At 37.5% G+C, this 15,210-nt stretch overlaps 1 protein-coding gene across 1 annotated transcript; it reads right to left on the minus strand.

The window, feature by feature from the left end:
- Positions 1–3,364: 3,364 nt before the first annotated feature.
- Positions 3,365–3,799, minus strand: LOC128740622 (uncharacterized). The gene has a single exon (XM_053836184.1). The coding sequence runs from the start codon at positions 3,797–3,799 to the stop codon at positions 3,365–3,367; it is 435 nt and encodes a 144-aa protein (XP_053692159.1).
- Positions 3,800–15,210: the final 11,411 nt, after the last annotated feature.

Genomic DNA, 15,210 nt, shown 5'->3' on the forward strand with positions numbered 1-15,210 from the left:
AGCCTAGCTTTATTCAGCAAATTTGAAGATAATAACTAGCTCTACAAATGCCCCATATGTAACTTTTTCAGATTCTGCTTGATTAAGACGGTACTGTCAAATGAACGTGATTTGAATCAAAATGATTGTGCCATGCCTAATTCTTTATTATTTCTTTATCATTTTAAATATCGGAAATCGCATGAAATCTTTCTATGATTCATATGTCGCTTCCATATTAGCTCATTACTTTTGTTATCCATCAATATCTTTCAAATTGCATCAAAATTTCAAGTATAGCAAGAAACACTATAGCCAAAAAAACAGTTTTAATCTGTTTCAAAACATACGTGAACATGAAATAATACTTCAAATTGAAACACAGTTATGTATTGGAAACATGAGCTTGCCCAATTTATTTTGATTTTAGTAGTTTAGTTTGTTGTAAAACACTCAGAATACATAAAATGTATATGCAGAAAAATAAAGTATATGATTTACAGTGTTAATATTTTTTTAATCAACCCTAGACGTTCATATGATAATTTTAGAACATTTTAGATGCAAAAATCAGATTCAGCGACCCAAAATTACTCTTAGGTGGCATTTTCAACATCTTTGGACAACTTTTTTATTTTTGTCCAGCTTTTGTATGGAGCAACGATGCGGTTAAACAATAGCGCTGAAGATGGTTGGTTTGTGGACAGATAAATTGTATGTATGCCAATCAGTGATTAAAATTTTCACTCACATGTAGGATAAACGTTTTTCGCTCACCCATTATTCTAATCGATATTTTTTATCATGGCATTGCAAGACTGCTCGATATATTCACATACTAGTTACAATAGCTCTTTTTTTAGTGAACTCTAGTGAGAGTAGATGAAAAAGAGAGCTAACAACAGTTCTCGGTCTCTTTTTCATATTCATGATGAATTAAATGTACAAAAGTGTGTGCACACAAAAGTAATTTGGTTACATATTTCTTTTTCTGGCACAGGAGCAGTAAAATAGACAATTTTCTGTTTTGCTTGCTTACTTTTTTACAGTACGTCTTGTTTTTATTCCAGTACATATAACTCATAGAACATTATTAACATAGAAATGCCGGAATGCAACTAACTCTTTTCTTATTTCACAGTAGATAATACTGGATTTATACTAGAAGGAGAGCTATAAAAGATCTGGCGCGAACAAGCATTAATAACGGCAGATTTTCTATTTTATTGCTCCTGTGCAAGGAAAAGAAATATGTTACTTATTCACTCTTGTGCGCACACGCTTTTGCAAAACATTTGAATATTCATGATAAAAAAGAGACCTAGTTGTTAGCTCTCTTTTTCATCTACTCTCATTAGAGTTCACTAAAAAAAGAGCTATTGTAAATAGTATGTGAATACATCGAGCAGTCTTGCAATGCCATGATAAAAAAATATCGATAAGATGTTGAAAATGACAATTTTCGAGAGACGATTTTACCCCGAAGAAACTAAGGGATACTAATGAATTTACCAGGATGTGGAAGGCAAAATATGACCCTTTCATATGTTTATCATCTTTTCTACAACTATTGACCACTCCCCGAGATATTGTGGTATGAAAAAGCACACTATTTTTCATCAAAAAAGTCATAAAACCTGCATAAAACTTCAAGATCTTATTATGACATATTCAGCAAAATGGTGTGTTTTAAAATATAAGCAACTTTCTAGAACATAGTAGGGCTTCAAAATATCATTAAAAAGTGTATTTTTTTAGTTTCTAGGTGTTGTTCATGCAAAACATACCGTAGGTCGTTTGTTTGAAGAGATAGAACCAAAGTAACTTCGACAAAATTTCTCTAAATTGTATTTTATTCAAGTTTGCCGAAGAACATATTTTGTTTTTTCGTATAATTAATAAAAATATTTTTTTTTTATCTCCCTATAGGGTGGATTAATCAAAAATTTATTCCTGTCACAAGTAGGCTTTAATGATATACAGCAACTTTGCCAATAACAGTGTAGCTTTTTCACGTTTTCCCTTTGAAAATACTGAGGTTCGCGTTTTTCGCATTTTAAACCACTGTGTGTTGGTCCCAGGTCCTGCCTAACACTCGGTGAGACCGAAAGATGGAAAGCGGACTGTATCGCTAAATTGGCGATTCCTGCCAATGGATGGTCGACGCCACGACCGATGGTAATGTCTGATCCAATTTTGTTTGGAATGCTGGCCGCTGTGTCGCGGTGAATAATAATTTAGACCACTGTAGATAACACACATTACATTACATAATTGTAAGTATAAATTTTCCTGCGGACTCCTGGCGACCGCTTTGATCGGTGATCGAAATGAAACTGCCAGTGGTACTGATCCCGACGTAGGTCACTGGCACGATGTAGATCCGATTGGGATGATTTTTTATCCTGAGAGGATCTCCTCGACTCTCTAGGCTGATATCAGTGTTTACCGATTCATCGATACACCACCGATAAGCTGCGCTGATAACGGCTCTCCACCACTTATCCAAAGTGGCTCCGGTCGATGCCAATACGATGATGACAATGATATGTTTATCTGCTACAGCTGCCGGGACCATGTACTGCTTGCTTTCGGATAGTAGAAAATTAGTGGGTCGTAGAATTTAGCCAGAGATGAAGCGTGGGGTGGATTCTGTTGATATCCAACATCCTCACCCACCCAGAAATAACCGGATTTCTGAAAATAAATAAGATTTCTTGCTCTCCAAACGGTTCCACCGTACCACAGGCCAAGCTGTGTTCGCACTTATTGTACAGGAAATTTAAACTTTCTGGGCATCAGCATAAGACGAACAGCAGATCGCACAGAGGCAGCTGCGGTCGTAGAGTAAACCCAGGCTTCGCCAGCGACAACCCGCTTGCACCGCTTGCAGGACCAGATTCCTACGCAGGATCGCATCATGGCATCCTTTCCGCAGAAAGTGCAGGTGTACTTTGCGTGTTGGATGATTTCCATCTTCTTCACCGTTTTACGCAACGATGCACCATAACGGGTGCCATATTTACCGACGATTCCGACTTTCCTGGTCCACTTAGCCATTTTAATTAATTATTCCTAAAATTGATTGAATTAGGAGCTGCAACGAAATGCGTACAGTATCTTTAATCGTAGATGTTGGAAAAGAGGAAGAAAAAGCTCCTCCTCGGCTGGGATGGGATGGATGGTTAAGAGATTCGGCTCGCTCGATCAGTCCCTTCGTCGTTTTCGGCTGTTTCGCTCTGCTGTTAGCAAGATGCATACAGTACCATCTTGTCTTGGATGAACCTCTTGAATCCTGCCCATCTTCCAAAGTAGAGGGGATGAATTGTCGTCCTTGACGACTACTAGTTTACCAATTTCAACAGTAACGGGTGGATGCCAACGTTTAACTCTCGCCTGCAGTTGGGCTAAATATCCCGTTCTCCATCTTGTCCAGATTTTTCTGTACTAGTTGCCACTGTTTCAGACGGTTTGTAGGGATATCCTGGTAATTGTAATACGGAAGTGCTCGAAGTGAGGAGCCAACCAAAAAGTATCCCAGTGTTAGCGGCTGTAAATCACCTGGATCTTCAGAGATATACGTGATTGGTCGGGAGTTTTGACATTCCTCAACTTGAACGAGCAACGTGCTCCTATCCTCCAGTGTGGCTGGATTCTCACCAAGGACCCTCAGAATGTGATGCTTGGCTGTACGAACCGCAGCCTCCCATAACCCACCGAAGTGCAGCCCACTTGGGGGGCTGAAATGCCATTGAATTCCCTCTTCCGCACAGTAGTGTGATACCTTGTCATGATGATCTCTGCTCCTCAACAGTTGCATCAGCTCTTGGAGTTTATTTTTCGCCCCGACAAAATTTGTGCCATTGTCGGAATACAAATCCGAGCATAATCCCTTTCGTGACAAACCGGCGTAGGGCTTGCAAAAACCTTTCCGTCGATAGATCCGACACCAGCTCCATGTGAACTGCCTTCCTGCAGAAACACACAAAAATAGAAATGTAAGCCTTCACTGCTGGGCGTCTCGCGATTAAGCGTAAGTACACTGGGCCAAAATAATCTACACCAGTTTGCGAAAACGGGCGGGACACATTTACTCGTGCTGCTGGAAGATCGCCCATGAATTGTTGTACACTCGAGTCTTTTTTTATACGGTTTGTTTTTTACGATTACTCAAGAACGGTGCAATTTAGGGACCATTTACAAAATACGTGACAAATGTCGGACGTATTGAGAAATAAATGAATGGTCCCTAAATAGCCCCGTTCTCAATATTTGAAAAAACAAACCGTGTAAAAAAAGTACTTGAGTGTACCGTGAACGTACCATATTCTGCGCAGTTAAGACATTTTTATGATTCTTCCGTTATTCTAAGTATTCTAGATTTAAATTAACAACGTGGATAGCAGCAACATGTAGTGCTACGGTCTATAATATCTGGTAAAAAATATGAGAATTATAAGTCGACCAACAATTTAATATTTTTTTCGTTTTGTAAACTTATCCACGGTGCCTAATTATGCGCACTTTCTTGCCCATGTTCCTAATTCTGCGCATGTTTGCTCCTAATTCTGCGCACCCGAAAAGTGAAAATAAATACTCCTGCCATGTTGTTTATGTCTTTATACGCTGAAAGCACACAAAAGAATCCGGCATTAGCCATTACCATAATTAAATCCATGATCCGGCCTTCTTGTGCTGTCCGGGTGGCAAAGGAATATTGTTATCATTTTGATTGCCTCATTTTAAATATTTTATTCTCGATAACGTGAAGGGCGAATTGATTTGGGTTTTCTGCATACTGAACATTAAACATTAGACCAATACTAAAAATTGTGTTTTCATTTAGAAACCACTTCCCCAGTCTCAGGAGCTGTCAGACATTGGACATTAAAAAATAATAGAAGACATGGTTTCATGAATTGGCGCTCATAGGTTCGGACCCCGAGGCACAGCACAGGATTTCAATCAATGCAAGTTAAAGATTCTACTTGAATTTTCATGCCTCTATACCTCAGCCATTTGGGTGAGGTTGCGTATTCTTTCGCGATTTCTTCGTAGGATACATTACTGCGCAGAATTTGGAACATGAATAAAAAATCTGTGCCTAAATCTGCGCATTATTGCATCGCATTTTTCTAAGAAAAGCAATGCATGCAATCACTCTTTTTATCTAAGACATGACTAAAACTAATTATTCTTTCTAATTATGCTGGGTAATTTGATCACTGCAAAGAATTTCGATCATAAATTTGTTAATTTTCTAGTAGGACAATCTTAGCGCTGGTGCTAACGACGATGTTTTCTGCTATATAAAATACTTTCAGCTTCACGTTAAATTATTTGGCACTCAAATATTATGGCCTGTTTGTGAATAATGGCGTAATATTCAACAGACATTTATAAAAAAATAACGCGACGATCATAGTTATGCACAATGTTAAAAAATACTTATATAAAGCAAAATGCGCAGAATTTGGAGCGGTCACGGTACTGTGGTTGGTCTTGCTCGAAAACACCGCTGACACTTATGAACAGATCGCCTAGCTGCATCCCTGCCTCGTAATGGCCAAAAGCGTAGTCTCACTACACTCAGAAGCAATTGGGGTCCTGCGTGCAGCGTTCGTTCATGATAGTGCAGAAAGATTAGTTTCGTTAGAATGGCTAGTCGTATATATTTCTGTCATTCGTGCTAGGGAAGCGCTGACGTGGGAAGGCAAAAAAATGAAAATAGTTCAATTTTTCAATGACGCGCATTGAAAATCAATAGTTTTCTATATTTTCAATATTTTACAAACCGATTTTCTCATCAATTGGTGTAAATATCTAGGAAATCTGTTGAAAATTGAGTGAATTATAAGCCGAAGCGTGAAAATGCATTTCCACTTTGATGACGTAATTTACAACAACCAATCACGATGCGAGAATTCTGGTAAAACATAGGTTCATTATTTTCAATTATTCAATAGTTCAACATCAAGAATCCATACTTTTCTTCATTTGGGCCAACTCTTAGAAGATTTTCCAATCGATTGGTGTAAGAATATTGAAAATCGATCGGGAAACCACTAAGCTATTAGCGTTCAAAACTACAGCTACTTTCCTGAAAAACGTTCCTCCCAGTTGGCCTCGAGGTAAGACGCTGGTCTAATAAGCCATTCGTCGTATGTTCGAAACTCGACTGGGAGAGGCTGTTAGAGTCAATAGGATCGTAGCACTGACCCCGCACTGTTCTGTATTCTAACAGCTGGTTGCGAAGTCTGTCGTATAAAAACAGAAGGTCAAATTTCGATAACGGAATTAGCACCCAGGCTTTGCTTTGCTTTCCTGAAAGACGTAGTCCTACGTCAAAATCTAGCAGCAATTTATCATTTCCGGTGAACATTGTCGCTTCCGTTTTAACCTACCCCGCATTTCCGCTTGCCACAGTATACCTTAGTCAATTCAAAACAAATTTTGTATGTGGCTCTGAAGTTCCAAAAGCGATGACCCTCTACAGACGACCTATTCCGTTAGAGGGTTAAGTAATAATTGGTCTCTATAAAGTTCTGATTAACGGTGATTGACAGTCAAATTGGCGATCGTAATAGATTTCTAAGAATATATTTCACTAGGATTTAGTACACTAAATTATATTTCGATGAAAGTGACCGTTCTCGGGTTTCCTTACTCACAGCAATTATTTTGTCCTAACTGATAAAAATATGAAATATATATTGACTTCTGGCCGACAGCAGTGGATCAGTTGGGTCGAGATCGCCGTAAGAAACGAATGTGTGAATAATTACCAGAATAAAGTGTAGTACAACTGCCAGTTACAATCAGTAGCCGCATTCACCATGTGGTATTTTAGAATTTTGCTCGGCTGCGGATTGCTCGCGACGGTCTGTAAAAGCCAGATGTTAGTGATGGTCTTTCTTTATCTCATAAAAATACGACAACAAATAGTTTTGGGAAACCCAGTGAAATTTATCAGTGAAACAGTGGAATCGTGTTTTTCGTTCGAGATTTATAATTAATTTAATCTAATATTAATACTTAGTGTGAAATATTTGTGACCTGCTAAGCAGGGGTCAACAATGCAAAGCAAATTAAGGATGTTCGACAACAGACGGAGCTTTTTTCCGTAAAATCAGATCAAGTTCTGATTTATCAGTGATAACGCGTGTTTAACTGTTGAACGGAATGGCATAACGGTAGTATCCGGTCAAGAATCGGTGTTGGATATTAGGGAGGATTTAGAAAATTCATTCGCAAATGCCACTTTTTAAACAACTTATTGAAAGTGAAAACTAAATATAGGAATTGTATTGTAATGTAATTAACTTTCAGATTGTCAGTCTTGGGTTCCACATGTATTCGACCAAATAATGTCTATAGCATAGCCTTCACCAATTTGTTCACGAATGATCTCCGATTGAGGCTAGATTTGGAAGGCTCCAGCGAAGGGATTACCGTTTTGAATTCAACAAATGAATTAAAACTCTTCAGCAAGTCAGCAGGATTTGTGAGCTTTCAGGTGATTTTTGTTTCTGGTTTCGTATTGAGTCAATACGAAAAAAAAAATAATTACAATCTTGCAGGTCGGGGCTATTCCACAGGGTACATACATTCTATCAATACGAAGCCTAGATGCTCATTTAATTTTCAATGAAATTATTGATTTGTTTTACAATGGAAAAACTTCATCAATATTCATTCAAACCGATAAACCAATCTATGTACCTGGAGATGTTGTTAGGTTTAGGGTTATTGCAGTGGGTGCCGATACACGGCCGGTGACGAATTACAACACTGTGGATATTGGATTTTATAACACGGAAGGGAAGCTTATTAGGCAATGGAAATATGCTAAATTGCACAAAGGGATCTTTCAGTCGACAGTGCGTCTGCCATCTTTATCGAATTTCGGCAATTGGAAATTATTGGTAACAGCTGGGAATTATGTGTGTTTCAATTAAGAACATAAGAATTGCGTCGAATGTAAAGCCTGTTTATTTTTGCAGAAAGTAGAGAAGCAAATTGAAGTAAGAGAATACATACTGCCAAACTTTTTTGTTAAAGCATATCCTTCTGAAATTCTGCTGATTGAGAAGAAAACGATTAGCGTAACTGTAGAATCAGCAGATATATCAGGCAGGCACGTTAACGGGACAGTTCGGGTAGACCTATTTTTCCACGAAGAAATGGAAAACCCCGACATGACAATAACAAAGCCTATTTCCGGAACAGCTACCGTAGATTTTGTTCTTGATTATGTTCTAGCAATAGAAGTTGGACAAAATGTATTTCATAGAGATGTCTTCGTCAAGGTGGAAGTAATAGAAACATTTACAAGTAAATGATGACTACGGAAATCCCAAGTTAGATTAGATAAATTTCTCACATTTTAGATCGCACGGAGAATCTCATGGAAGTAATACCCGTATATAAACATCCATACAGATATTCGTTGGCCAAATCTATGTCGCGGTTCAAACCCGGTTTACCGTTTCAAATGGATTTATCGATAACGGATCACAATGGTGAACCAGCACCAGAGGAGTCTGTAGCAGACATTTTAATATATTATACTGGAGAATCCTTGGTGCGGGAAAATTTAATGCAAAGTATTCGCAAGGGTTTAGTTACGTTGGTTTTAAGACCACCAGAAAGTGCCGGTAGAATGCACGTTATGGTAAGCAATCTGATACAGTATGATGCTTGAAACAGTAATATAGTAATTATATAAGCTCAGAATCTCAGCAGAAAACAAATCATTTGATTGGTAACTTTGGAGGTAGGGTAAAGTAGTGCATAACGCACCCCTTAAGCAAAACATCAAGTATGTTAAAAGTATGCAACTCGCATTATATAAACACCTAAAACTAGGTTAAAAATGGCGGAGGTGTTTGTTAAATGGCTGGGATATATTGGGTTCATATCTATACCTATAAAGAAGGATTTCTGTCTGTCTGTCTGTCTGTCTGTCTGTCTGTCTGTCTGTCTGTCTGTCTGTCTGTCTGTCTGTCTGTCTGTCTGTCCGTATGTTCCTTATAGAATCGAAAACTACTGAACCAATCGGCATGAAAATATGCATGTAGAGGTTTTTTGGTGCCAGGAAAGGTTTTAGTGATGGTTAGAAACCTCTCCCTCCACTAAGAGGGGGGGCTCTCATACAAATGAAACACAAATTTTTGCATAACTCGACAACTAATCAAGCAAATAGAACAAAATTTGACATGTGGGTGTTTTCGGTGACAAGAATTTATTCTATGGTAAATTGAGACCCCTCCCCTCTTTATAAGGGGAATTATAACTCCTCTGCTCTTTAAAAGGGGGGGCTTCCATATAAATTTCCTCATAACTCGAGAACTAATCAAGCAAATGGAACCAAATTTGGCATATGAAAGTTTTCGAGGGCAAGAATATTTTCTATAGCAAATTAGGACCCCTCCCCACTTTAAGAGGGGGGGCTCCTGTACCAAGGAAACACAATTTTCCTCATAACTCTAAAAGTAATTAAGCAAATGGAACCAAATTAGGCATGTGGGTGTTTTTGGAGACAAAAATTTTTTCTATGATGAATTGGGACCCCTCCCCGTTTTTGGAGGGGGGGATCCTATACACATGAAATGCAAATTTCCTCATAACTGAAGAACTAATCAAGCAAATGGAAAAAAATTTGGCATATGAAAGTTTTCGAGGGCAAGAATATTTTCTATGGTGAATAAGGACCCCTCCCCACTTTAAGAGGGGGGGCTACTATACAAACTAAATACAAATTTCCTCATAACTCGAGAACTAATCAAGCAAATGGAACCAAATTTGACACGTGGGTGTTTTTGGAGACAAAATTTTTTTCTATGATGAATTGGGACCCCTACCCACTTTAGGAGGGGGGGCTCCTATACAAATGAAATTCAAATTTCCTCATAACTCGAGAACTAATCAAGCAAATAGAACCAAATTTGGCATGTGGAGGTTTCTGGAGGCAAAAATATTTTCTATGGTGAATTAGGACCCCTCCCAACTTTAAGAGGGGGTGCTTCTACACAAATGAAATTCAAATTTCCTCATAATTCGAGAACTAATCAAGCAAATGAAACCATATTTGGCATGTGGGTGTTTTTGGAGGCAACCATTTTTTCTATGATGAATTAGGACCCCTTACCTTTTTAAGAGGGGGGGCTCTCATACAAATGAAATACAAATTTCCTCATAACTCTAGAACTAATCAAGCAAATGGAACCAAATTTATCATGTGGGTGTTTTTGTAGGCAAGAATATTTTCTATGGTATATTTTCTATAGATTTCCCCACTTTAAGAGGGGGGGGGGGGCTCCTATACAAATGAAAAACAAATTTCCTCATAACTCGAGAACTAATCAAGTAAATGGAACCAAATTTGACATGTAAGTGGTTTTGGACGCAAGATTTTTTTCTATGGTGAATTGAGACCCCTCTCTTCTTTAGAAAGCGAGTTATGGCCCATCTCCCCTTTAAGAGGGTGGGCTTCCATACAAATGAAATGCAAATTTCCTCTTATCTCGAGAACTAATCAATCAAATGGAACCAAATTTGGCATGTGAGAGTTTTAGATGGCAGAAATTTTTTCTATTGTGAATTACGACCCCTTCTCCTTTTAAGAGGGGAGCTCCCATACAAATGAAATTAAAATTTCCTTATAACTTGAGAACTAATCAAGCAAATGAAACCAAATTTGGCATGTGGGAGATTTTGGAGTCTCACCCCTGTGGTAAGGGGATATGGACTCTCATACAAATAAAACAAAAATTTTTGCGAAACTCAAAAACTAATCGAACTCGAGAAATTCGAGACTCTTCCATAAAACATTAGTCAATACAAGACCACAAAAACTATCTATAGTAACACAAGATCATTCAGGACGAGACGGTCGCGAGTGTTGCCGGTGACCCGCCGTCGGTAGCGCCGCCCACTGGGGGGCTTGCAAAACTCGAGATTGTGACAAAGATCATCCGAGATTCATGATTTATGTACAACACAGGTTAATTTGTGGCAATACGAAGTTTGTCGGGTCAGCTAGTGTCAACATAATTGGTAATAAAATGTATTCATTTATTTTTCTCCAACTGTTGTGTGATGAATTATCGTAAGTTAAACAGTGTACGATTGAGCCGTTCTGAATTATAGTAGTCTATGGACCATTCACTAAATTTTACAGGAGACGCATTTCTTATTCCTATTCTTATTCTTATTAATACCATCACAGCCACAATTAAGGATTCCTGGGAATAATTTTAATTATTTCTATTTATAGAAATATTTCAAATTATTTTCTTGTCTGTATTAACATTTGCATAATATCAGTGACATATTGCAAATGTTTAATCGGCCAGGCAAACTGCGAAGTATTGCCGCGAAGACAATTTACAAAATTAATCTTTTGTGAATAAGTTATTCTAACATAGATGCATTTACCTAAAAATGGATTTACCTAAATTGGATAAGTTTTCTTATTTTTTTATTTTTAGGTTTCGTATTCTACTAAGACGCTCCAAAAACTTCAGTCATAGATGCATTTCAAAATCACCACGGGAAGAAGCAACGGGGACGTCTCTGATTAATTGTAACTTTATTTCGTTGGGAGTATCTTTGCTAGTAAAGGTTAAGTGATACTCCGGACCCTTGGGGATGAACTCATAGGTTTTAGACCAAACGCCAGGCTGCAATAGGCCAAGGTTATAGCGCCTTATTTCGCTCTCTGAAAATAGATTAAACGAAGCAACTACCAAAAGTATTAACGTAAATTATTTTATAAAAAGGTCAAATTTTCAAAAATAACCAAATCAAGAAATAAACAAGAGGAAATGATTTACTTCCCAGTTTGTGCTGTGAGTTGAACCAATTCAATTTTAAGGTGCACTTGAAGAGGTTTCCAGCATTTGCTGCTTAAAACCGATCTCAAAACTTGTAATTCTACAAAACTGCGATAAAACAACCATAAAGCCCTTATATGGCGAGGGAGGCCCACACTAAAGAAGGTTCTCAAGAAAATTTCCAAAGATCCTTTTAAAACTTGTAATTCTTATCGATATCTATTTATAATGACTTCCAAGAGTCGCTTGAAATAAAAAGAAAACCGCCACAAGTGTTGATGATTTTATGGTTGTCTCTTCAAAGAATACTTGCAAGACATCATACACTTTTCACAGCCTTAAATGTTTTAAATTGACCAAGAGCTATAAGCTATAAGCATTCACAGATGTTGCTATTTCGAAATGGGTATAAATGAAAATTGAAAATGAAAATGGTGATAAAAGCAGCTGCTTTGTTGCTCATAAATGAGAAATTTTTCATGCCACGCTCGGTTTGTCGATGTTTTGTGACATGAAAGTTAGAAAATTTTAACGCGCCAGTTATTTTTGCTAGATTATTGAAAAATTAAATTGATAAAAAAATTAATGATTTCATGAAGAAGTTGATAGCTACCAAATTTTTAACTAATTGTGACAAAAAGGCTTTTATATGTCTAGACATTTATTTAAAAAGATAAGATCACTAATGGTATTGCATAATGCCATATTTATAAGCGCCCATATGCAATTGACTACAATTTCAAAAGTAATCAAAATAGCCTTGTTCGCCATTTTTTCAATGGTTTTATCCAAAGCAACCCGAAAGCGCTTATTAGATTAACATTTCTTGCACAAGACAAAGAAAATTTTTCCAAGAGCGCGATAAGTTCATCAATACTTATTGTATTCTTAAAGAAGACAAGTTGCGCTTGAATAAGAATTGTTTGAATTACTTGAGAGCACCAAGTTTTTGCAAGATAACCATTCTGGTATAAACAAAGAAAACATCAACGACGTAACGTGTTGTTTGTGCTGTTTGGACTACACTACAGTTCCAAGCGTTTAATTTACAATCGGTACAACTGTTTTTAAAATTATGCTTCAACTGCTTCAGTGCCTTCAAATATTTTCCATACAAAGACAACTGACTTATGAAGTCTATATTTAGTTTGAAAAATACGAAAAGTTCTAGAGGAAACCCGCACCGCCTCTGGCAAATGCATCATTACCGGCACTGTCCTTCCCCAGTTCAGTTGGTCCTGAGATCTTTATTGTTTTGTGACTTCGCTTCGTTTTGTGACGAGTTTTCAAAATATTACACAGATTTTCGCTTAATTTTCGGTTAAAAGATCTGTATTCTTCAATTTTCTCCAGGTTCAGACGCCCATTTTGACAGATTAGTTGTTTACGTTAGAATGTTCTTATTCAAGAGTATAATTTCTCTTTCAAGAATATTCGGTTTTAAGAGAGTTTTATGGCAGTATTGTTAAGTATAAACGAATCTTGCAGAAGAATGTCATAAGTTTTTGGCAAAACTATTGTTAAGTTTTAAGGAACGTCGTTTTTAAGCAAAAATGAAGTATCCTTTAAAACCTCTTAAAAGGTGAATTACACTTATTGATAATTTAGTTTTATGGGTGATTCTTCAAGTCTCCTTCAGTCATACTTCAGAAATGTTAGTTAAATAAGATAAAATTAACTTGAGGAAAAACATTATAAAACCTAACAGACTTTGAAATGCTCTGATAAAACTATTATAAGACATGAATAAGACTAATTTGCTATTGGATTGTTACTTGGGCCGCTAGATAGATCACTTCTGAATGGCACTGATCCCAGTTCCTCTTGGACTCGATATTAAATATTTTGCTGCTGCTTTGAATTACCCCGTAGCAGCCGCACCATCAGTCTTCAATGAGGTCTTGTTGCCTTTCTACTGCTACCGTTGGATGAACTCGGCACCTGCCGCTTGAGCAAGGCTCTCAAATTTAACCAATTCGACAGCGACGGCTTCATCAAATTTTTCGATTTGTTCCGAGTTGGCTCCAATTCTGGATTGTTACGTCCTGCCAAGCACCGGCTTTGACCGCCGGAGATATTTAACTTGCACAGCTCTATCCACAGTTACAAAAGTCAAAGCACATCGGACTCTCATCCTCCTACTTCCGGTCCTTCTCACTTGCTCCAAGATTCAATCGGGAAGTACCAACCGGAACTGACGAAATGGTAGGAAATCTTAGCTTACAAGTATCGACAGAATCCACATTACACTATTTTTCACTCCAAATGGTTTAGCCACGCAAAACTTGAAACTGAATTACACATCGACAGCCAATTAGCAGAAAGTTTTCCAGATTTCAAAAGGAAAAATGCGCTGTACTTTTACTTTTTTTTTTCGATGGGCTGATTTCACACGGTTTCTGACGAATTCGTTAATCAAATTTTATGTTAAAATCGAAGTTAAATGTTTCAATTTAAAAACGAAAAATTCGCGTCGTAAAAACTTTCACGTCCGTCCGCGCTCGCGGGTTACTGCGATCCTCCACTGCTAGGGGGATTGATCAATCAGCATAAAACTTTGGGAAATTAGTTGTAGGGTCGGAATGAACAATTTATGCCAACCTTGGTTGCAATCGCTGATGGTCGGATCCAATTTTTCCGATTTTTGTGTACGTTTGAGATGGAATGACCCACATATAATTATTGTAATTTTTCCTAAATTTGCTATAAAACACACAGCAAATGACACGTTTTTGTGAAGAGGAAGCATAGGATTTTCAAATGAAATGAAGAAAAAAATGGTGGCCATGTTGAATTTGGAATTTGGAATTAATCCGCTAACTGAAAAAGTTAGTTGGCTAATCGCTAAACGCTAAGTATAAGCATAGGATACCACCCGTGTGCTGCTCCTCCGTTATTGACCAGGACCGATGAAAATTGCAAAATGATGGCTGGAAAAAGCATACTTGGAACAGCACGCTATTCCTCATTGTGCAACCTTATCAGGTCCCGGCATGCTGATCAATACCGACGCCGACCACGTCTGTATGCGGGTCCTGGTGGGAAGGGAAGGAATGTTAGTCTAATACTTGTCTAATACTACTAAAGACCAGGGAATCCTCTACATCTTCACAAGTATTTCGGGAAAGGAATTGTTGGTAGTAGATGGGGGAGCTAGATGGATACTGTTAGTATGTGAGCACCAGTTATATGAGACTAACCTGAATATTCGAAAATTTTCTTGTAAAGCTAGTGATTACGAAAATTAAGTTATAAAAAATACCTTTTTAACAAATTTAATATAATGCCAATGGTGCTCATATACAACTATAATTTAATTTACATCGAAAAATATTTTGCACATGCTAGATTTACGGCTCGAAAATTACGTGAAAACTTGAACTTATTATACCTG

The sequence above is a fragment of the Sabethes cyaneus genome, chromosome 3 (assembly GCF_943734655.1).
Source record: "Sabethes cyaneus chromosome 3, idSabCyanKW18_F2, whole genome shotgun sequence".
Lineage (NCBI taxonomy): Eukaryota > Metazoa > Arthropoda > Insecta > Diptera > Culicidae > Sabethes > Sabethes cyaneus.